Raw genomic sequence first — 25,233 nt, 5'->3', positions numbered from 1 at the left:
ATAGATAATATTAGTTTGTAATGGTGTAGTGAACTTAGAAGCTGTGCAGAACAATAGGTTGCTATTACAGTATGTTAGTAAGTATAATGACTGTGGCTGTGCATCTTCCTCTAATCGCTGAGCTGTTTGTTCTGACCCACATCTGACCTCTTTAAAGACGGTTTCCTTTTCATATACACAGAATTAGCTGGTCTAATACCTTTCTTAGGTAATTATGCTCATGTAGGCAGTGTCCATGCCAGGCAGATCAATGTTGTGTGATATGACCTGTGTTTCATTAGCCCTTGAAAGCTGCAGTTAGTTTCTGATGATGTTTTGTTAAATGTGAAATAGCTCAATAACCTAAATAGGAGCTCTAGGAATACCCCAATTAAAATAAAATGCACATTATAAATACCTCTTTATACGTGGGGCTTACATTGGGGAAAAAATAATAGGTTTCCAGTTTTCCCAGTGATCATTATCTTTTCTTTGAAAAATGTCTCCAAATAAAAATTCCTTGAGCTGTGGGATACATTAAGGTTATAAAAGCCTCTTGAATTCCCCTGCTTCCACACGTAATTTCATATGATATTTTCAGCGATCTCTGGAGCTTGTTTAGATATTGGTCACTCAAACACAAAGGCCATGGTGACTGTTTTATGTACGTAGGCAGTCTGTGAATTCCTGCTCACCAACTCTACATTAGTAGTCACATTGACTTGATTTTGTCCAAACTGTGTGGAGCCATGAAATCCTTGAGCATTCTCAAAAGCTTAGAGGGAAAATGAGAAATGTGTTTGACAGATGCAAAACCCAAAACAGTGAAGGCCACCAGATACAGGTTACCAGGATACTAATTTAGTGCTCAAATTTTGGTTGGTCTGCATATCTATGAACCAGTACTGACTAGAAGAAAGTCTAAAAAAATTTTAATGGATCAGTTCACTTGAGAAAAGACTTACTACATTTTGATTAAAATTGTGTGCCCAGTTTTAAACATTGACCTTTTTGGTATGCTTGAATGAAAGCCCTAAGAATTATGGTGGATTTAATAAATATCATCCTGAAGCTTAGGAAACAGACTGAGATGTATGCAATAGCTTCGTAACTACTTTTTCTAAGTTGTATTGTTAGCTTTTTCAGGGAAAAGTATCTCTATGTTAAACTTCCATTCATGCAATAAAATATGTTGCTTATTGTATGTGAGGTTGCTGATTTGTTTTCAGATAAGTACAACTTCTGGAATAAATAGACTGAAAGAATGACTTCTATGCTAGTCCAAAAAAAATGAAACTTACCTAGAAACAGTGTTTTTTTTTCCCCAGAAATTGTCTGATTTTTCCCCTTCAGCTCAAGATGGTATATTTATATATACTTTAGATGCATTATGATTACTGCCACTGATATCCCACTATTTTCCTGTATGCATCAACATTGGACAGTAAATCAATGAAACCACTGACTGATACCATCAGCAAAATATGATGCAGCATAATTTAAAAGAAAATTTTAGGGGAAAATCTCTGGGACCTGTGCCACATATGCCTGAGGTTCATTTTCTCCTTTTGTGTGAACAAAATTTGAAGCTCATGAGTATCAGCAGAGGAGTGTTTAACCCAAACAACCTCTATCTTGCTCTTCTTCTGTATATATTTATCAAGGAACAGCCTCACTATTCCAGTCAAAGTTTTAGATCTGAATTGAAGTTGAATTAGCCATTGTAGTTTAGATTACTGTACAGCATGTAATGGCTGGTCATGACAAGTAGCTGAGCTAGGCCCTGACTGTATGAGAGCCTCTTTGCAGGGAGATACCTGCACTCATGTGGAGCTACAGTGGCTCGCCTTGAAGGCAGTCATGGGTGTCTGCTTGTTTGCCTACCTGGAGCATTTTGCAGGATCAGAACTCTACATGCTTCAGCAGTCAAACCAGGCTTTTATGTTCCTTAAAGTCAGGGCATAGCTATTACCTTTGCCATACTGTCTCCAAAAAAACAAAACCAATCAGCTATTCATGTTCTTAAACTTAAGCATTTGCTTGGCGGCTTTGCTGGATTTGGATCCTGATGTACATGAGAGATGGCACAGATAGTACATGCACTTGTAGTGTATGGCTGCTTTCATAATTTTCATAACACACTTTTTTATCAAAATATAATTTAGCTTGCTCCAGTACCTTGGGATATTAGAAATACTGGATGTTTCCTTAAAAAAAATAATCTAGGTCTGGTAAAAGTTCAGCATTTTGCTTTGTAACTTCTAATAGCCAACAAGATATGACCTTTCAGCTTTACACATTCTTGAGATACAGTTTGACTTATCAAGTAATCTTAGATTGACTTGGTTAAGTGCTTGGCAGATACTAGTGAAAGTTGGACTCAATTCAAGCTTCAGTCGATAAGAGGTTTGAAAGCTTTGGTTCATGGCTGTAGGAAGAGAAATGTAGAACTGGAGACCTGATGATAAAAATAACGATCAGCTGTCTCCCACCTTAATAGAGAATATTAAAGATAGTAAAACACTGACAAGTCAAACTGATGACCTGGAAAACAAGCTCTGATTAAGAAATGTCAAGCTGGTAGGTTTTCCCAGAAAAGTACAGACAGGTATGATTCAGGTAATTTGTTAGCTGTGAATTATGACAGAGCAATTAAATGGCTAAGTTTGAACTTTCTGTGTAATACACTGTGGTTATACTATCTTTAACAAAGCCAGTCAGGGAATCCATGTTAGTGAATGTGCAGCTCTTGAAACAAAATCCTGGCTCCCAAGAAAACATTGTTTGACACACAAATCTGAATCTACTGTAGATCAGTCTTGTTCTAGGGTATCAAGTGGATTTTGTTATTCCTCAAGTGAAAATATGGACCTGGCCACAGGCTTTCTTTTACTTGCTTAAAAGGTCACAAATTTGCCCTTCCCTCTCCCTCCAGTCATCGCTGCTGGATTCTATAGGGTTTCTGTATGAGATTTTGAGAGAGTGTTAGGGTTTGTCTATATGCAGCATTGCAATGGTGTAATTTTAAATACATCTGTACTGGTGCAAAAAGCTGTGGATAGTCTTATTTTGGTTTAAATCAGGTGTATTTCACTATAGCTTAAGTTGATTAGGAGCAGGTTTAAACTAAACCAAAATAAGTCACTCCTATACTGAAATGTGTGTCCATACTGGGGTTTGCACTGTTTTAACTGAACCAGTTTAATTGAACCAGTGCAAATTTGTATGTGCTCAAGGCATTGGTTTAAAAAAACCCAACAACCAAGGCTACAGAGGATTCTCATGCGTAGGGCATTTTATGAAAAGAACTTTGTTTGCTTTCCTGAGTGTTTTCTCCCTCATTTTACTTTTTCTTTAAAATTCTTCCACTACATTTTTTGTGTAGAAGTTTTATATAAAATTATGTTTAGTTTATATTTTCATTTTTATCTGGGATTAACATTAGTCATTAGAAGGCTTTTAAAGTTCTTTATTTTTAAAACCGGTGGGTAGGTAACTTTTTGGTTTTTTGACTTTCATGTGTAATGCAAGTTACTGTACCAAGAACTCAAAACTAGTTCAAGGCTTTGCACCATTCACAGCTTGCCTGGATCCCATAGTGGGCAACTCTACTTCCCATCCAAGGTGGCTGTAATGTGTTTTTTGAGTGGATGGTGGGATCTTTAGTCTGTAGGGTGCACACCTTTATATTGAGGATAAGGGTGTCATGAGCTTAGTTTGACTCTTGGGTCACACTTTCAACACACCTGCCTTATGACTTTGTCACTTACAGAACTTTGGAAATTCTTTGAAAAGTTGTGAGATCAACCTCTGGTATTATATTTCAGAGACAACTGAAAGTGATAATTGTTTTGATAGAATGGTGAATTTTCACCACTCTGCAGATCAAATTTGAGTTAAATGGGGTGGGACTAAGGGTCAAAATAATACTGCATGGCCATATAAAATCTGAAAACTGCAGAATGCAAACATACCTAAATAATATTTGCTTTTCATCTTATGCTGTTGGTCTACTTCAGGGGTCAGCAACCTTCAGTACGCGGCCCATCAGGGTAAACCACTGGCGGGCCGTGAGACATTTTGTTTACGTTGACTGTCCGCAGGCATGACCCCCTTTCCCTCCCTCCCCCCCACCATTCACAGCCAATGGGAGCTGCAGGAAGCGGCGGGGGCGGATTACCCTGATGGGCCGCATGCAGAAGATTGCCAATCCCTGGTCCACTTCATCTTTTGGAGATATTAAAAAAAATTAGTTGTCTTTAATATCCTGCATTTTTTTCTGTTATGGAATTGTGGAACTGCAGGATTTGCAACTGCTGCTCTGCGAGATGCTTAACTAAGATGGCACTCTGAAGTTTATGCATAAAATTTTCAAACACACCTAAGTCCCATTTTCAAAAGAGAGTTGGGGCCAGAAATTTAAGTGTACTTAGGTACCCAAAGATGCAGATAGGTACCCAGTAGGATTTTCAAAAGGACTGAGTCACCTAATAATGGGAAGTAGGTGGCGTTTTAGAAGATCCCACTAGGTGCCTATGCGTATCTTTAAGCACCTAAGTACCTTTAAAAATCTGGCCTTTAGACTCCTAAATTTCATTGACTTTCATTGACTTTCAGGCTCAGAAGTTCCTTTGTCCCATTTGAAAATTGGATTTACGCTCCTAAGCCACCTCAGGTGATTTGAAAATTGTCATTGTGTTTTGCAAAGTGATCCTTATTTAATACGTAACTTCATGGTTGGGTTGTATCTATGGTCCTGCTGTTGTACCATGTGTTCTTGTGTGAACTGTACCCAAATTCAAAAGATCATTTAAGAAACAAAACTACAGGCAGATTTAGCTGGGAGAGATGACACATTCTGGCTCTAGGCTGTTACATGTTAATGACATATAACCTTTTCATTTATCAAATGTTTCTCTGCCATTAGATATTACACAATGCGTAGATGTAATGAACTTTGAAGAACATTTTCTCACTTGAGATTATCTCCAAAAATTGACATAAGGTTAAAAATTATTGTTAAAGCGATAAAGAATAAATAAAATATGAAGCAAGACTGAAATGAGTGCAGTATGTGGCACTGGCAATATCTAATGTCACTCACAAAAGATAAGTGGTCAGTGAAACTTTTTTGTGATTTGCTGTGTTTTTAAAGGATATATTCAATCTTTACTAGCCCTTCTGATCTTGCAAAGAAGCATTGTGCTGGAAGAGAATGTTGCTGTATTTGAAACTGCTGTCTACAGAATGTAAGTGCATTATAACTGCATTGCTAGTTCCATTATCACAGCAGGACTCTACCAGACTCAGAGAGGTTGCTCATCAGTCAATTGTTGCTGTTGTTTTTTAGGAACTTACCTTTTTTTTTTCTAAAATGTTGGTATAGTATGTTATGTGCATTGAGAATATTGTATGGATAGTCCATAATTTATCCTATAGATATTTTAACATGAGACTGCCTAAACTGAATACCCCAAAGGCACAGGAAAATACTGGGTGTGCAACAGACATGTGGGTGGCATGAAGGCAAAAATTCAGATCAAGTGGACATGAGGGAATGGTGTCAATCAAATTTGAAAAAGGTTGTCTGATGTAATATACTGCTAGCTTCAATTCTGATTAATTTAAATATATAATGATAGCACAGAAAATAGCCACCATATAAGACTAGAGCCAGATTGCTTATTACAACTGCAGACAGATTTACCTTTGCAATTGCTTATTGCAAAGCTTCATTAAAATGATCAGTTGACTCATCGGGTGATCTGAATACTGGTGCCAACATTTAAAAAACCAATCTCGAGCCATTTCACATCTCCTGCCAACTGCCAGTCCCTTGGTGCACTAAGTACTTCCGGCATTAATGTCTCCTGACAGTCACTGAGAGGAAGCTCTGCTTCTACGTCTGCTTGGTGAATCTCAGTCTAGTTTTAGCAGTTCTTAACAAAAGTTTTAAAGCAAATTTCTTGTGAGGGGGCTTGACAAGCTCCAGTCCTGCAATTGATAGCATGTGGGTCTGCTGCTGCATGAGCAGACAGCCGTGCTGACTTTAATTGGGATCTACTTAGGAGTACTCCTCATGGCTTCAATTTCAGGATTGGGGCCGAAGCTGAAAGCTTTGTCTTGAAAGTATTTGTATCCCATACATTTTAGATGGTCCTCCTGGACTCATACTCTCCATTGAACTAAAATACGTCACCCCACCACAAAAATAATAGTGAGGAGTGAGGAAAAGGAACAAGAAAAATGAAATAATGGACCAGAAAAACATTAAAGGGTCTCTTAACAGGGTGGCCTGTCCCTTTAAAGTATCAGAGGGGTAGCCGTGTTAGTCTGGATCTGTAAAAGCAGCAAAGAGTCCTGTGGCACCTTATAGACTAACAGACGTATTGGAGCATGAGCTTTCGTGGCTGAATACCCACTTCGTAAGGCCAGTTGGTGCTGTTCCAGTTGCCCTGCCCCAGTACCTCTGTGACCACTGCCACCTCGCAGAGTTGCAGAGCTTGGGCTCCAGGCCAAGCCTGAATGTCAACAAACCAGTTTTTCATTCCCAAAGCCCAAGCCCCGAGAGCGCAAGTCAGCTGACCTAGGCCAGCAGTGGGGATTTTATCCTCGTGTAGCCATACTCTCAAAGGCACAGGTGTTGGTGGAACAGATTGTGCACTCTCTGTGCTCACAAAGAAGCCCATGGAGAGGTTGTGTCTGCCAGAGGCTTCTGCATGGAGTGATGTGACTCCATATTACCCCCTATTTGTGGAGTTTTAATCAAGGGGGACACACTCAAGAGAACACATTTCTGAAGTGGGGGATGTTCTACATATTTAGAAATATGCAAACAGCGCATCTGGAGCACCTCCTATCATGGCTCAGACTGGAACAAGACCTGTTTGGAGAAAACTGAGCTAATAAAGGACAGTTACATCATCCACCTAAATCTCAGTCACACAAGAATAAATCTCGCCTTGTTAAGCAGACAAACACTGAATTAGCTGCAGTGCTAAATTCAAGGGGTGGTAGGGAGGGAAGCCAGATGCTCGTCATATTCTTTCTTCCATTGTAGGTAAGCAGCATGTGTGGAGGTAGCCCTTTGTTACACGTGCAGTAAGGTGGTTGATTGTCTGTATTTTTAATATAGCGCTACATTGGTGTTCAATCCTCTATAAAGAGATTTAAAAGCATGGCTGGAATCCATAAAGATAGCGCTACAATATGGTCCAACTTTCAAGGCAGATGAGTCTAAGGCTCAACTTTGAAATTGCTTTAAAAGATGGGAAGAAAGGTGTGTCTCAAACAAAATATGAATCTTCTTTTTAAAAAATAATTGTAACATAGGTAGATATGCTGGAGGGTAGGGATAGGGTCCAGAGTAACCTAGACAAATTGGGGGATTGGGCCAAAAGAAATCTGATGAGATTCAACAAGGACAAGTGCAGAGTCCTGCACTTAGGAAGGAAGAATCCCATGCACCACTACAGGCTGGGGACCGACTGGCTAAACAGCAGTTCTGCAGAAAAGGACCTGGGGATTACAGTGGACGAGAAGCTGGATTTCAACAGCTTCCACCCCACCATCAACCTCAGCCTAGACCAATCTACACGGGAGATCCACTTCCTAGACACCACGGTGCAAATAAGTGATGGTCACATTAACACCACCCTATACCGAAAATCTACCAACCGCTATGCCTATCTTCATGCCTCCAGCTTCCATCCCGGGCACACCACAAGATCCATTGTCTACAGCCAAGCACTGAGGTACAACCGCATCTGCTCTAACCCCTCAGACAGAGACCAACACCTACAAAATCTCCACCAAGCATTCTCAAAACTACAGTACCTGCACGAGGAAATAAGGAAACAGATCAACAGAGCCAGACGTGTACCCAGAAGCCTCCTACTGCAAGACAAACCCAAGAAAGAAACCAACAGGACTCCACTGGCCATCACATACAGTCCCCAGCTAAAACCCCTCCAGCGCATCATCAGGGATCTACAACCCCTCCTGGACAATGATCCCACAGTTTCACAGGCCTTGGGTGGCAGGCCAGTCCTCGCCCACAGACAACCTGCCAACCTGAAGCATATTCTCACCAGTAACTGCACACCGCACCATAGTAACTCTAGCTCAGGAACCAACCCATGCAACAAACCTCGATGCCAACTCTGACCGCATATCTACACCAGCGACACCATCACAGGACCTAACTAGATCAGCCACACCATCACTGGTTCATTCACCTGCACGTCCACCAATGTAATATACGCCATCGTGTGCCAGCAATGCCCCTCTGCTATGTACATCGGCCGAACTGGACAGTCTCTACAGAAAAGGATAAATGGACCCAAATCAGATATTAGGAATGGCAACATACAAAAACCTGTAGGAGAACACTTCAACCTCCCTGGCCACACAATAGCAGATCTTAAGGTGGCCATCCTGCAGCAAAAAAACTTCAGGACCAGACTTCAAAGAGAAACTGCTGAGCTTCAGTTCATCTGCAAATTTGACACCATCAGCTCAGGATTAAACAAAGACTGTTTTGGTTCCCCCACTACCGAAAGGATATAGACAAATTGGAGAGAGTCCAGCGGAGGGCAACGAAAATGATTAGGGGGCTGGAGCACATGACTTACGAGGAGAGGCTGAGGGAACTGGCTTATTTAGTCTGCAGAAGAGAAGAGTGAGGGGAGATTTGATAGCAGTTTTCAACTACCTGATTACTAAGATGGGGGGGGGTTCCAAAGAGGATGGAGCTAGGCTGTTCTCAGTGGTGACAGATGACAGAAAAGAAGGAATGGTCTCAAGTTGCAGTGGCAGAGGTCTAGGTGGGATATTAGGAAAAACTATTTCACTAGGAGAGTGGTAAAGCACTGGAATGGGTTACCTAGGGAGGTGGTGGAATCTCCATCCTTAGAGGTTTTTAAGGCCTGGCTTGACAAAGCCCTGGCTGGGATGATTTAGTTGGTGTTGGTCCTGCTTTGAGCAGGTGGTTGGACTAGATGACCTCCCGAGGTCTCTTCCAACCCTGAGATTCTATGATTCTATGATTCTTGTGCATGAAACAGCTTTGTACTTTACAGTTCATATTACTTAGCTGCTGTATAGTAGTGAATCCTTGTATAATAGTGATAGCTTCAAATCATTGACTTCCTCCATTTTTAATTTATGTATGTCTTTGGATGTAATTAAGATAAAAGATGCATATTCAAGTGTGTTATTTTTAAGCAGGGGGGTTGCAGCTTCCTCTTATAACAGCTTACAGATTTGTTTTTCTTGTTTTACAGCAGCTGCTGTTGTAATTTCCAGTAGTTTACAGCAATATGGTAAAGAAAGTGAGCAAAATGTACTACAACTTTACAGCTTAGCAGCTGTCTACTGATGTTTCAATTTCAGATAAGTATCAAACCAATGAGAGGTGTTTCCTTTCTTTATTGCTTTTGGCAAAAACAAAACAAAACAAAAAAAAAAAACCCAAACCTTCGAAATTTCAATTTTCAACCCTTTTGAACACAAATACCCTGGATGTGAATAAGTGTATATATCATTGTGAAGTGACATTTTATGAACTCTATCTGTCCTTGTTCTCATACATGTCTACTTCGTAACTATGAGAAAATCATGTGCCAGACAATTTATAAAATTCAGTTTATTCTTTCTACTGTCATGGTCACAGCAGTGAAATAAGCAACCTGACATTTGAATCTTTCCACATTCATTCACTGCATTATAAAGATTTGATCCAGGCCACTGGCATCTGCCTTTTGGATTTGGATGAAGATGCTTAAAGAAGCTATCGTTGCAAATATACGTACAACCCTCTTGATCAGAATGAAATAAAAAGGCTTGATAATAGATTGTGTGAGAGACCAAATGTTACAATTCTAACTGTGTGTGCATAATTATAATTGCATATTATACAAAAAAACTAAATTAAAAATGTTACTTAGATTACCAAGTCAAGCATTCAAAAGTTTAGGAAATACCTGATTTACAATTGCCTGTGCAACCTAATTCTGCCCACCTCTGTGTCGCTCCTGTGCACTGAATGAGGCTGGAGTCCTGTGGAAATACTGTATGTAATCATGCAATTAAGACTGAATCATAATTATGCTTAGCAGAATTTGATTTTTATTTTTTATCATTTCAATGAATAAAAGGTTTATTTTTAAGCATTTTTCTGTTTTTATTGTTTTTTTCCACAGTTGCAGGAAATTAGCGGCGGGTATGGGGGGTCATAATATGTCAAAATATACAAAGTAAATAACATTCAATCAGACCCTAATAAGTCTTCAAGCTGCATTTTTCTTACTTTTCCTATTTATACATTTTGATTAATATTGATTTTGATTATTGATTATTATTATTATTTTTCTGTGGTGAAATTGATGGTTACCAAAATTTACTCATAAAAATCTAATCCTTCCAAGCTTAGTCATAATGTGTACACACAAGAGCAGGGGCGGCTCCAGGCACCAGCGCAGCAAGCAGGTGCTTGGGGCGGGCAACAAAAAGGGGTGGCACGTCCAGCTCTTTGACAGCAATTCAGCGGCAGGTCCCTCAGTCCCTCTCGGAGGGAAGGACCAGCCACCGAATTGCCGCCGAAGAATGAAGTGGCGCGGTAGAGCTGCTGCCGAAGTGCTGCCAGTCGAGGCTTCGCCTCCCCCCCCCCACCGCTTGGGGCAGCCCTGCACAAGAGGATCAAATTATGATTAATACATAGATGACACAAAGATATTTAGGTTAGTCAGGACCAGAGAGAATTGTGAAGAACTTAGAGAGAGACCTAAACAAGCCGGTGAATGGACAACACAATAGTAAATGAAATCCCATGTTAGTAAATGCAAAGGACATGATAAAAGTATATAGAGTAAGGAGTGTTACAGAGAGGGTATATTGGGAAATGCTGTTCTCCCTGTCTCGGACCACAGGAACACAATTACATTCAGTTAAATTAAAAGGTTGGAAATTGAAAACTGTTAAAAGGAACTTCTTTTTCACATGACATGTAGTTAAACTGGGGAACTCATTCCCACAGGAAATTGTTGAGGACAAGTATTTAACAAGATTCAAAAATAAATTGGACATTTATATGGTTATGAAGAATATCTAGAGTTGTCATAATTAAAGATAACATATTTTGGAAGGGGAATTAAACCTTGTGTTATAGGACTTAATCCAATCTCTGTTAGAGATCAGGATGAAACCAAATGTGTGTGGAGATGGCACATTACCCCACATACTGCAGGGTTCTTACTTCTTCCTCTGAAACGTCTAGCAGTTGCTACTGTCTTAGACAGGATACTGGGGATAGGGAAGAAGCCTCCTTGGCTCTCCCCTAAATCTCTCCCCCAACTGTTTTGACCGCTACCGCAGTCCCCCATTCTTCCCAGGGTATTGTTTCCACTGCTACTGCTTTGGAGAAACCAGCCTTAGGTTATAATGTTTATGGTCACTTATGTTTTTTTGGTTGGTTGCTTTTTTTCCTCTGAAGTGTACAACTTAGAGAATGGAAATGACGATTTCAGCAGTTTTATCTCAACCAAATGTGAATGGAATTTCATGGGACAATCAAGAGACATGCCTCTTACCCAAGTTCTTTGTCCTTGCCAAATTTCAAAGACCTGCTTTAAACAATGGAACAATTAGAACTTCTCCAGAAAAAGGACACAAGAATTCTTTGCAATGGAAAAAGTTGGGCATTGAAATGTAGGCAGTTGGTACCAGCTCTCCCTCTAGTAATAATAAACAAAAACTTACAATTTCCATTAGGTGTGTTAGTTACGTATATTTTATACAAATATAGGAGGTCTGCGTAACAAATGCTCTAGTTAACAGTGAGTTCCAATTTCCATTCCGACCCCCCATATTTTCTGGTTGTTCATAACTTCATTAAACAAATATTGGCCATATGTTTCTATGCTTCATCTTAGTCTAGATGTGAATTTTTGGATTGCAATTTTGCAAAATTAGTTCAGCCATTTTTCAATTAAGTGTCTGTAAGAGAAACATTTCTCTCTCTGTTGTATTCAGAAATTTTGTACACATTCCACTCAGCATTTTGCTAAAGAGAGAAATATCAGCTTGGCTTGGTTGGTACATTTCTTTGAGAGAGGAATAAGTCATTTCTAGAATGTTATTTCAGTACTTCTGAAGTGAGGACTGTTTAGTAGTGGTATATTTCATGCATATTTTGTTGAAATTTATCACACTGTAGCAGTAGATCTTTTTTCTCTTTTACTCTAAAAAGCACAGCTGATCTAGAACACAGGGAATGCTGAAACTTTTTAGGTAAGTGTAATACATTTAACACAATCCCACTGTTTGAGGCACTCTTAGGGTTTGACACAATGTTTTTCATAAGAGACCCTTTGAGATTATGTTGATCTCTAAATTGAAGTGATTTTGAGACCATCCAACATTTGAGATGACTGAAATATTGGGATGGCCAACATCTAGGAAGGTTAGACCTAGGAGTTCTGGATTCAGAAACCAAAAAGCCCTGTCTCAAGGAAATTACAAATTCTGGAAATTAAATAATTATTTCCCCCCTTTTAAAGTTAAAACAAAAAAATATTGGCAAAAACCAAGCAGTAATATAGTGTTAAAGCTGAGATGTTCTGTCACTCTTTAAATTTTATAATGTGATATACCATTGATCAAATACTGTTCATAATATATTAATGTGGTACCTTACATAGAGTATACATACCGCAATATCGTGTACTATTGTGTAATACAGATTGTGTCTAACATGCCAGTTTAGATTATTCTAAAAAACACAAATTTGAGATTTCCAAAGCAGAATAGTGAATTTATACATACGCTTGTTGAAATTAATGGACTCCAAAAATCTCAACCCATAATTTCAGTATTTGATTCTATAATGTTGATGCAACACCAAACCATCATCTTCTGGTTTGAAACCATAAAGAATATTAGAAAATATCTTTGTTACGATCTTCCTGGCGTACATTTCTGCTGTGTGCCATGTATGGATTATTATGAATGAAATTTTCTTTACATTTTTTTTAATCATAGGCTCTCGAAAGCTTTAGTGTGTGTTGGGGACATGGTTAAGATTACTTCATTTTTATTATTCTCGCAAAGTTAGTTTTTACCTTTTGTGTGGAATGTGACTAAATTTATCTTTGTCTTTCTGTTTGTTTCTTGTTCCTTGCCCCTTAGTTCAGCAATCTTAGCTCTGAGAAAAAAATTGCAAGGAAGCAATATGTTGTCTGAATGCATTTTGTTCTGCATCATGCTTCAGCTAAAGGGTTTAATTAACAAATTATCCTAAATTAAGATGCATGTCTTAAACTTAATGTAGATTTTCTAACTTTTCACTTGTGACTATCTGTGGTTAATCTCAGATTAGCCACTAGTGTTCCATCTCCAAAATGAACACTGAAATCCTCTTTAGCTTCTGTAATCCCCCAAATGACCTACTCAATGTGGGGAAAGTTTTCAAATACACACACACTACACATCAACTTGTGGACAATACAAAATGGGAGAAGGAACAGAGGGAGATGTTGAATATTTGTCTAAATGGCTGATTTGAAATGTATAAATAAGTAGTTTTAGAAAGGAGAGTTTCAGAATAGCCAAAATGGGGTTCCATTACAGATCGTGGGTGTAGGAATTATTTGTAGAGAATCAAGAGCTTGAGGTACATAGTACAACTACCAAGTCACTTTCTGAAATCAAGATTATCCTGTGTAACTGGTAGATAATGCATTGTCAAAAAGAAATCATATACATTTGTGATGTATAGATTTGAGTTCCCTATTGATATTTTTTTAGACATTAGTAGAGTTTAAAGCAGACACCAATTGAGAATAAATGGTAGACAACAATATGAGTTTAAAGGTGAAAAATATTTCTGAAAATTCAGAGGAACTAAGACATGATGAATACCAATTGGAGTCAATTGAAATATTCCTGTTGACTTCAGTGAGCTTTTGCTAAGACCTCAAATGCTGATATGTTAAAATTAAAATATGGAGCAACTGATAAAGAGCTAAAAGAGTGATTTCAAAGACCAAAACAACAGTTTGTTGCTATTGTGTGCAGTGTTATTGCATGCTTAGAGAAATAGCTAGCAGTAACTAAATCCAAATACAGGGAAGGCATTTATTGAAACATGCATAAATAAAAATTGACCATTAATCCTCAAGAAGTTAAGAAGTGGCATGAGTATTGAGAGAGTTTGTAGAATGCAGAAGGTTAAATCAACAGCCATCTGGCAGGCCCAGTCTGAAAATTCAGTGATGAAGAAGGGTAGAGAAGTAGTAGAAATTAAACACCCCTTAACCAGATGAAAAATACATTGCAAACTAAAATAAGTGACTTCAGAACACTGCTGTACACTTATTTTTGAGAAATAAGTAGAAAAAGCAAATGTAGCAAGAAACTATATAAAAACTGAGATATGGGGAAAATGACTTTTAAAAAGTATGGATGTTGCTAATGACTAATAGTAAACCAGTGAAACATTTAAAAAAAAATCAGTGGCAAAAATTGCTAAAGTGTTCACTTTCAGTCAAGAAGATTAAATGAATAGAAAACGAGGGGAATTTCACTGAGGATGCAAACCCTAGAGGGGAAAAAGTATCATATGTTAAAGTATGTTGCTGCATATATAACCCCAGAATTTGACCAAATTAAACTACAGCCATGTTGGGTATATTTAGCCACCATTGATTAAAAGCAGAACACCACATAGCTAGGAATAATTGTTAGGACGTTTATAAGCAAGGCCAAATTGCTGCAGTAGCAGCTTTGCTAATCAGAAAGTATATAAAAAAATAAAAAAATAAGTAGTAAAAAAGTGAAAAGTAAAGTAGTTGAAGAGTGTTTTTTTTATTGTTGTTTAAAATGTAAAAATATAAAAAAATAAAAATAAATTAAATAAAAATTAGTAAATAAAAGTAAATAAAGTAGGGGTTAAAAAAGTTAGTAATAGGGGTTACTATAAAATATATGTTTTATAAAAGCTAGCTATAAAAAAAAAAAAAAAAAAAAAAAAAAAAAAAAAAAATAAAAATCAGCAAGTCAGTCAAGAGCTCAGAGTCAGTCGTAAATGCCTCATCAGCTGAACGGAAGGAAGGCCCCCCCCCCCCAGAGCTGAAAATCACATCAAACAATCCATCTCTGTGGGCTTTGGGGGGGGCTTGGGGGGGGGAGGGGGGTTGGGTAAGGTATGTGTATGTGTGTGTGTAAATAAAAATAAAAAAAATAAAAAAAATAAAAAGTAATTATTAATTATTTATTATTTTTATTTATTTGAGATTTATTTTATTCCTAGAGGATATTCCCTGACACCACCTGAAAACAACATTGTTTTTAAGTGTGTTTTTTTTTCTGAAAAACCTACACACATGTTTATGTAGCAAACAAATTATTACTACTTTTTTGTATTTTTTTTTTTTTTTTTTATTTTTTTTTTTTGAAAGCAGCAGCAATTTACAGCTCTCTCTCTATTTAGCCCAGAGTTTTCTTCTCACAGTGTGTTGTGTCAGTGTGTGATGGATGAGGTGAGGTGGGGGGGGTGGGGGGGGGAGAAAGAGAGTCAGATCATCAGTGTTTTTTTTGTTGCTTGCAGAGCTGCCCAGCAACAAATGCAACAATGCAACAAACCAAGTGTAGTGTAGCTGTAGAGAAAATTAACTTAGCTTTGCTTTGGCTAATGACAGCAAATTGATATTGCTCTGGGATAATAAATAGTTAGTTATTTACAACACAGTAGTGCCATTTTTTTTCAATTCTCTGAGCCACCTAGTTTCCTAAAAAAAACAGGAATAATAAATATATATAAACTTTAGTTAAATTAAATGTTTTCTGTTTCATACCGCATATATTTAATGATAGAAACTATCTATATTAACTATAAGAAGCTATACTGTTGTGTATGCTGTTTTGTAGTACTTGTGTGTACATTGCAGTGATAAGTAGAAAAAAAATTGTCCCAATACTCCCTGTAGAATGTATAGTGACATAGTTGCTGTAGATAGTCATTTATTAGCCTATATTTATAAAATATTTTTGAATTCCTTTATTTTCAGTATAGCATTGGAGTAATCTTGATTTATTTTTCTATTTATCCTTAAAGGAATAGAAGCTGAACTGTATAGTTAAGCCACGTTAACATCTTTTAGCAGACTGTTAACATGAGCATGCGTTGCATATTGTAAAAGGAGTTAAAAGGTATAGTCAGAATTTAGCTGGAAGACATTTTTAACACTGGTTGGGTTCATTTCCTTTAGTGTCTCTATATTGAAGATATTTAGCATTTACAGACATCATACCCTTGTAATTGAACTTGCATGAATCATTTATTTACAAGGTTGCATTTACAGATAATGTATGTCAAGGGAATTCACTTTTTATTACAGCTGATGCAGCCATTATGATGTCGTAATATTCACTGGCATAGAGAAATTGCTGGAATAGAACTTTCATCTCTTAAATCTGTGGTTATCTACTGGTCTGTTCAAAACTGATGTTTCTGTTTTGGAAACGTATAAGAGTACATGAGTGGGTGATGGTGTTGCAGTCTGCAGACCTTGTGTAGCTTGTTGGTTGGGTGAGAAAAAAATTGTATCTAGAAACTGCTGTGGTGATATTTGCATCCACTCAGGTCCATGTATTTTATTCAGTTTTAAGAGGAAAAAAATTAACCATTGTGTGGAAAACTGCCAAGCAAAAATTATATACACTATATACATGTAATAGATTAAATGAGAACACATAGGTCTTCAAATTAAATTCTAAGGACATTATTTGAGGAGAAAAATGCTAGAAATATGAGTTATATCTTTATTAGAATAGTATCGAACTGGATTACTTGGTTTCAAAGCTGGTATTCTGATTTAAGTGGGAATATCTCATAGGGTTATGACCATATGTAAAATTGTACATTTATTTCTGTGGCTTGGCATCCCCTCACTTTGGATTCCCCTGTTGGACAGGACACTCCAGGCAGTGGAGAGGAAGAACAAGTAGAAGAGTCTTTCTAGGACCCCACATTGAAGGCACTCTCTTTTTTTCTGAGGACACTTGCTAATCCTGGGACCATTTCCTGGATCAGTGGAGCCCTTGAGGCTTCTGTGCCTCCGATAGGCCCCAGGCCTCTCCCCAAAGTAGACAAGGAGCCCTCTCCTTGTTGGGTGTCCACCTCTTCTAATCCCTCCTCAGTAATCAGTTCTATAGTTATATTTTTCCAGCCTTGATGAAGGCAGTTCCCCATTCCTCTTCTCCCCCCTTCATTCTGAAAGCAGACCTTCTTACGGATGGAGACTGTGCCCTGCCCCTCTCACCTCTCTTGCCCCCCTCACACTCCACCTGTAGAGGACTCCATCTGCTTCGGTACCAATACACCTCCATGATGATATGCAAAACCATCCCTTTCCCTGGGTATCTATCTCCTAAACTGAGACTCCTGGCACTTCCCTTCAGGGTGCTTGGCAGACATTTTGGAAGTGGAATCCAGAGATGTTTCTAAGAAGTCTGTTCCAATTCTGGCCTCTCAGTTGTTCTCCAGAGCCCTTTTCTTTGCTCCAAGCAGTCATTTATTTTTATTTTATTTTTTTTGGCGGTCTTAAGGCTGCTTTCTAAAATGGTAGGAGCAGATGTTCTATCAACAGAGCACTACTTCCTTCCTTCTACCTCTTTGCCTAGTCTCAATTCTCCTCCCTCCTTCAGGCCATTCGGTTAGGTTGTCATTAATTTCCTGTTCCTGCCCCGGGCTGATATTGCATTGTGCACACTAGATCACCAAGCCACAGAAAAACGATTAGTAGGTAAGATAATGTGTTTAGGGCATCTTTTACTGAAGGATTTCAAAACACTGTACACACTTAAACTGTACAGAGAGATCACTTTGTGCCCCTCTGAAATGCAGCCATCTCTGGAGTGAAACATTGTAGGTGTTTAGCCATCCATAACAACCCAACACGGCAGATTAGGATAAGAAATGAATAATATCATCCAGATATAACCCATATGCAACATACAGGTAGACCACTTGAGAACATGGGTGAGAGAAGGGGAAGGGTGAACTTCACATCAGTGTGCTGTGATTGGATGGTCATTTGTTATGAACAAAAAGCAGCTTGCTGGTCAAATTTAATGACCTGGAAAATATTTGATAGCTCAGCTCTGTTTTTTCATCTGATATGACATTATCAAACAATCACTAGGTTCATAATATTATTTATGAAGTGTTCCCTTCCCATCTGCTAAACAGCTTGTGGTGCTGCAGTCACAGTTAAAACAGAATAGTTAAACTGCCTTTTTATTTAAAAAAATCTATTGTATTTGTAGAAACTAAATCATTAGAAGTCCAACTAAGTGGCAACTTGTTTTTCAACGGGAACATGCAATAGGTTATAGAGATGAAAATTTAGAACATATTTGAATAAATAGTGCCTTCTGAAACTTTTTAAAATCTAAGGGGCTTATGCAGAAGGAGTGAAAGTGTTGGTAGGTAAGAGTAATCTATCATCTCCAAAGAAGCATTTTCTTAAATACAGCACATAAATTTCTAAGAATGTCTGCTTTTGAGAAGCTTACTTTGAGTTGTATTATCTCTGGTCAGACTTTGACCCTTTTTCTGAGTAGTCCAAATACTAGTTTAATTGCTTAGTCAGGTGTATCCTTTCACCACCAATAGGTAAGCTGAGAGAAAAATACAGTCTCATTTCCATTAGCCTTCACCTTACAGAGCATCTGCTTTGTAAGATTTGCTGACTTAAATTTTAAAACAGTTCCAGGCAAGCATACAGGAAAATTTAAGTAAGAACTATCATAAGTAAAGTAATTTGAATATTAGCTCAGACCACCAATCATTAAATGGTACTTTACACTTACTGCTCTGTCCAGTTGTTGACATGGTTGTTCTCAAGTGAAATGCGGGACTCGAAAGGAGCAATCCTTTGCCTTTAGATAGAGAAGGTCTACAGTTTATATTCTTAATAAGATAAAATGTTCAAACATGTGTGCCATGCAGTAATCCAGTTCGATACTATTCTAATAAAGATATAACTCATGTATTTTTCTCTGTGTATATATACACACAAGTATTATTCTGTGTGTGTGTGTGTGTGTGTGTGTGTGTGTGTATAAATAGCATTTTACAGCATGTGTTTATGTGTAATGCAGATAGTCATGCTTATAGTTAAGGTTGCCTGACACTTTCCATTTGTAAGACACTATTTTCACTTGCTTATAACTTTGCCAAATATAAACTGTTCAGGCTGATATTTTCCATTCTGAGTGTTTGCCTCTGGGTGAATTTTTTGGGGAGCTTTTAGTTAAAACAGTCACTTCTGAGAATGTTGTTTTATCCATGTTAAAAATATTTTACAAATGTTTTGTTGAAAAGCTCCTGTATCTGCATGCTTTAGAGCAGTGACTTGGAATGTGGCTCTAGTGCAGGGGTCGGCAACCTCTGGCATGCGGCTCTCCAGGGTAAGCGTCCTGGTGGGCTGGGCCAGTTTGTTTACCTGCCGCGTTGGCAGGTTTGGCCGATTGTGGCTCCCACTTGCCGTGGTTCGCCGTCCCAGCACATCCCTCGGTCCGCACCGCTTCCTGCAGCCCTCATTGGCCTTGGACAGCGAACCGCAGCCAGTGGGAGCCGCGGTTGGCCGAACTTGCTGACGACGCAGGTAAACAATCTGGCCGGGCCCGCCAGGGTGCTTACCCTGGCGAACTGCATGCCAGAGGTTGCCGACCCCTGCTCTAGTGAGCATGTGTGCACTAAGATTTTTCAAAGGCTTACAATTTGGCTAAATTTGGGTGATTTTTCATGAGGACAGCAAAAAGCATTTTCCTGATACCCTGGTGACCCCCATCAGATTAAAGCTTCTGAGTGAAAACATAAGAATTTTTCTAACCTGGGCAAAATAATGTGTTTTTTTTCTAATCTCATTCTTGGAAATCGCTGAACCATTTTAACCAAAATTTACAAATCAGTCTGAGACAGACTGAATGGACCCATCGTGGAAAATTTCAGCCTTTGTGGTTAAAGCATGGCAGAGTTATAAGCAACTGAAAACAGCATTTTATAATGGAAGGTGTTGGGCAATCTAAACTACAGGTGGAAATACTAGCTCCAATTACAATTTAGTATGTATCTTTTATATATAGTATATATTCCATAGTTTAACACCAAGAACTGCTTTAACATAGAGTAAAGGCTGCTGATGCCCATTCCTAAGTAACAAACACTAGAAATACAGAAAATCTGCAGTTAAGAATCTGTCTACTGTGCTTTTTTATAATGTGCTGTATTGTAAATAGCAAATGAATAATGGACAATGGGATCTTAGGAAGAGGAAGCAATATCTACCTGAAATATTGTCATTTGAGACTGAGGTTAACTATCTCTTTCTTAGCAAAACTTTTCTGTAATAGTCAAAAATATAACTGTATATCCCTGCTTAGCTTCTAATTCTAATCACTTCCAATTATCTCAGTTAAGAAAAATGCTATAGTTAGTTCAATTCATAATCCACAGTATTTGTAGGTTAACTGTTACAATATAGCACTTTTTCTGCAGAGAAGGGTAAGCCTATCTGAAATTGAAAACAGATCAATCAGGTGGTTCATCAGTAATTACATAGTATCTCCTGCAGTGCTACACATGACCTGAGACTTTGAAGAGCATGAGCTCACCCTAGGAGGTAGACATACAAAGCTGAGTGGAATTAGAATCTTTCTTTGTAGCTAGAATTATCCTGCTAATTTATTTAGCCAAGAGGTCTAAAACCTAGAGGGACACTTTAAAACTCCAGCAAGTAGTGGGACACTTTAAAACTCCAGATTTCCATCTCAAAATATGTTTCTAAATTGGAATAAAAATTGAGAAAACAAGTATATTACACATTAAATAGAACTAACTCAGGGGTCATGTTACTTTCTTGGGTGGTGATGGTAAGCTCTTCCTTTTGTCTTAAGTAGATTGTCACTATAACTCACCTAGCACCAAACAAAAAGTCTATCCTAGCATTTTAAGGTTAGTTCACCCTTTCATTATAGGGACACTGACACATGGCTAGAAAGGGTTAAACATCCTGCAAAAAAAATAACCCTCAAAAGACATGTGGGGAGATAATATTTGTGTTTTTGTGTATTTACATATATATGAGTAGTGTTGACAATGTAATCAACAGTACCTGTCTATGCTGTATTCTGATAATTCAGAGATCAAAAGAACATTCTAGCATTTAAATTAGTTGTAAACATGGATATCTCTATATTCATCTCTTTGAGATGTATAGGAAATAATCTGTGAATGGTGGAGGAACAAGCAAATTGCCTTATGTTAATTCTGTAGCTAAGTACCAGTGATGGACCTTCTTCAAAACCATGCTAATTACCTTTTGAACTCCAACTTGTCAAAAAGGATATGAAATTAGATAAAAGATCCTTGGGTCCTGATTCTGTTATCTCAGATCTGCTTAGGCTTCATCAGAGGAAGTTTGAGTCGCAAGACTGAGGTCCCAGTTATGCTGGTACACCCTGAATATGATATTTGAACTTTGGACTATAACCTATGGACTATTTCTGAAAGAACTCTTTGCAGCTACAAAGCTCATGGTCTATGCTATGAATCTGCAGCTAAATGAATTGAACTCAGGTCTGTATGTATATTGATCTTTTAACCATACTCTCTCTCTCTCTTTTGTTTTTTAATAAAGTTTAGTTTAGTTAATAAGAATTGGCTGTAGTGTGTATATGGGTAAAATCTGGAATATTCAGTAACCTGGGAGGTAATGTGTCTGATCCTTTGGGATTGGTAGAACCTTTTCTTTTATATGATGAAATAAGATTTTCAGGAATCTTCATCATATTTGACTGGATGGAGGCCTGAGTCTGGATCACTTAAAGGGACTGTGTTGTTTGGACTTCTGAGTAACCAGTAAGATAATAAAGAAGCTGTTTAATGCTGGCTTGGTAAATCTAAGTATTGGAATATCCACGAGCTTTATGGGGATTGTCTGCCCCAATCTTTGCAGTTCACCCTAATTGAGTGACCATAGCTGGCTCTGGTCATAGACACTATTCTCCCTTCCCCGACCTTTACAAAAAAAGTTGTGAATTCCCTTCATGTTGAAAACCATGATTCTCCAGATGGCGGCCAAACATGACTTTTGTAATAGCAAAGCTGAAGTGCTTGTATCAAGAATATTACATCTCTGTATTTCATTCTTTTCCTCATCCACCTTCTAGTTCTCAAGTACACAAATGTCATTACACATTAGATTCACGAGCCAGAGTTTTGTGTCACTACTCAAGCTACTAGCTGCAATTCATTTAGCAACTGGTAGATTGTAAATCAAGGCTTGAAAGACACCTGATAACCAAAGGTCTAAACTTACAAGATAGAGGATATTTCTCTCCCTTCTCTCAGCTGCTATCCCATATGTTAGGAGGGAAAGTACTGGGATTTCTACTCATTTGCTGTCCCTGTATTTTGCTTGGTAGCTCCATCTTTCATATCAGCTTTGCCTAATAGGTGCCTGATAAATTTGAAGTTGCATCATTCCTCTAGCTGCTGGAAAGAGAAAAAAAATCCTTTGCCTCTTCTTTTATCTCTGGAGCCCAGGGCCACCCGGGGGGGGGGCAAGAGGGGCAATTTGCCCCAGGCCCCGAGCCCCACAGGGGCCCCCACCAGAGTTTTTCGGGGCCCCCGGAGCGGGGTCCTTCACTCCCTCCGGGGGGCCCGGAAAACTCTTGCGGGGCCGGGCACAGGAGCTTCTTCTGCTCCCGGTCTTCGCTGTCGGGGGGTCCTTCCGCTCCGGGGCGGAAGGACCCCCGGCCGGCGAATTACCGCCGAAGACGGAGCGGGACCCACCGCCGAAGTTCAGCCCAGTCTTCGGCGGTAATTCGGCCCTTCCGGGACCCGCCGCCGAAGTGCCCCGAAGACCCGCGGCAGGGGCCCCCCTCCACCTAATTACCGCCGAAGACCGCACTTCGGCGGCAGGTCCGGCTTCAGCGGTAATTCGGTGGCGGGGGGGGTCCCCACCGCGGGTCTTCGGGGCACTTCGGCGGCGGGTCCCAGAACGGAAGGGCCCCCCGCCGCCGAAGACCCCGGGGCCCCGGAATCCTCTGGGCGGCCCTGCTGGAGCCTCTGCTGTGAGTAAGAAGGTCTCTACTCTATCCTTGCCTTAGAATCTCCTGGCTGCTGTGAAGTGGGTGGTTCTCAGCTCCTTCCTATCTGCCATTTTTGTGTGACACTCTCTGTGAATAACTCGAGTGCCTGCCTCTGTTGCTGCTCATAGTTTTCCTAAGCCCCAGTGGTAACTGTAAAATTGTCATGATTCTTGATTCTGGACACAGGGCTCTGAAAGCATCTGAAACTAATCGAAGGCTTTTTAAATCTCACACCTGCAGTTTTGCATATTTAATTAATCGCAGGTGCAAATGATTGATGTCTAAATGTAGTTTTGTGCATAAGTAGTTTGGATGACTTAACAGCACCCAGAAACTTGGAGGCTCTATTAAATGTCTTTTAAAAATCAGACCCCATAATGTTGGATGGTCAGTAGCTGCAGTGATTGCTATGAAGGTCTGTATTAATCCACACCGAGACCAGTCTAAATCTAGCCTCCCTTTTTTATGCCTCTTGTTGTAGGTGAAAGTAAGTGTGGACACAGTCTTGCACCTACAGTTATTTGCAAGTGCAATTCATGTCATTACTGATGGATAATTATCTGATTGGTCGTCACAAAAAAGGAACTTTTAAAAATCTTATCCACAAATTTCACTGCAATCCTGAATTCAAACGCCTACTCAGACAATATGTATAACATGGATATCATAATATGATTTTGAACTGAGCCCTTTCGTTAGGACCTGAAGATTGCTCTAAAAGTTCATCAAACCCATGCATGATGAGTGCATACAGACATTTTTTCCATTTTTAATTAAACACCCAATCTTATTTTCAGCACTCAAGTCTCTGCATTGTTTATGGTGGTAAATTATATCTGCAGTCATTCTTTTGTTGTGCAATAATAACCTAGTGCTAATTGGCATTTCCTCCTTAATAGACTCTGTTAAGAATTATGTTAAAATAATTACTGCCAGAAAGCACAGTACAGGACTCTTAATTACTGGCTAACAGTTCTGTCCTCAGATCCTCCCTCCAAGCTATGCTTTCATAGAGCATGTGCTTTTAATTTGAATTCAGCTCCATAAAACTCAAGAGAATCTATTCTCTATCAAAGCCAAACTCTTAGCAACAAAGGATTATCACAGCGGATCAGATCAGAGCTCCCTCTGGTCTGGTGTCCTGCCTCTGGCAATGGCCAGTACCTGATATTGCAGAAGAAGGTAAACCCCTCCCCAAACTGCTAATACATCTATTCATTTGTATGGCACTGTACACATACCTTCCTAAACCTCACAGTTGATTCTTACACCCTGAAGCATGAGATTGGATTATCCTTATTATCTTAGCTTGTATAGCTACAAATGTTATTAGCAGTCATAAAATTATTCAGCTCCTTTTTAAATGTAGCCGTGGTATTTATCTGTGACCTACTATGGCAGCCAATTCCATTGGCTGCATAAAAGAAGAATTTCCTTTTATTGTTTCCAAATTTACTACACTTCAATGAAAAGTTCCTTTGATTTTTATAATATATGATAGGGTGAAAAGGAGGATATGATCAGATTTCACTGTGTCCTGCTTATTTGTGAATATCTTGACGAAATTCCCTCTAATGTTTCTACTTTTGAGACTAATTAATTCCAAACTGCAATTTTTTGTCATATATAAATCCTGCCACACATTCAACCCTCTTTATTTCCTGTCTGTGAACCTTTCACATTTCTACTTTGGACACATTAAAGTAGATGAGAACATACCACTGTTTCTTGTGATGTCAGTATTTCTTAATTTTGTATCCATTTCTGCTCTTTTTCACACCCAAGCTTTCTATTTATTGTTGTTGCGTATTGATTTCTGGTAGTATGCACAATGTATTCTAGGCCATACTAAAAGCGAAGGAAGCTGCAGTCCCTGCCCTGAAGAGCTTACTCTTTAAAATAATTACTTTTTAAAAATTGCTTTATAAACTGGTACCAAAAGTCCTCAAGTTTAGAGCTAAGTATGTGATAGCAAATGACTGTCCCACAGAATGAAGAAAAGTTAACAGTGGAGAACTACAGGGGCCAGTATGAAGAGGAATATGATTTAATATATTTAATAATAAATAGGAGGAGGAAGTGGATAATTGCTTTGTG

At 38.7% G+C, this 25,233-nt stretch overlaps 1 protein-coding gene across 5 annotated transcripts in view; it reads left to right on the top strand.

The window, feature by feature from the left end:
* Nucleotides 1–25,233, top strand: part of PDZRN4 (PDZ domain containing ring finger 4) — a 389,321-nt gene that overhangs the window by 122,511 nt on the left and 241,577 nt on the right. Inside the window, exon 2 of one of the 5 annotated variants that reach the window (XM_039506114.1) lies at nt 5,156–5,228. The exons of the other annotated variants lie outside the window; for them this stretch is intronic. Within the exon in view, the coding sequence (XP_039362048.1) occupies nt 5,195–5,228 (34 nt within the window). The 5' untranslated portion in view covers nt 5,156–5,194. The remainder of the gene's footprint in view (nt 1–5,155; nt 5,229–25,233) is intronic. 5 annotated transcript variants of the gene reach the window in all.

Source organism: Mauremys reevesii, linkage group 1 (genome assembly GCF_016161935.1).
Source record: "Mauremys reevesii isolate NIE-2019 linkage group 1, ASM1616193v1, whole genome shotgun sequence".
NCBI classification, from domain to species: Eukaryota; Metazoa; Chordata; order Testudines; family Geoemydidae; genus Mauremys; species Mauremys reevesii.
This window is presented reverse-complemented; position numbering and strand designations above follow the sequence as displayed.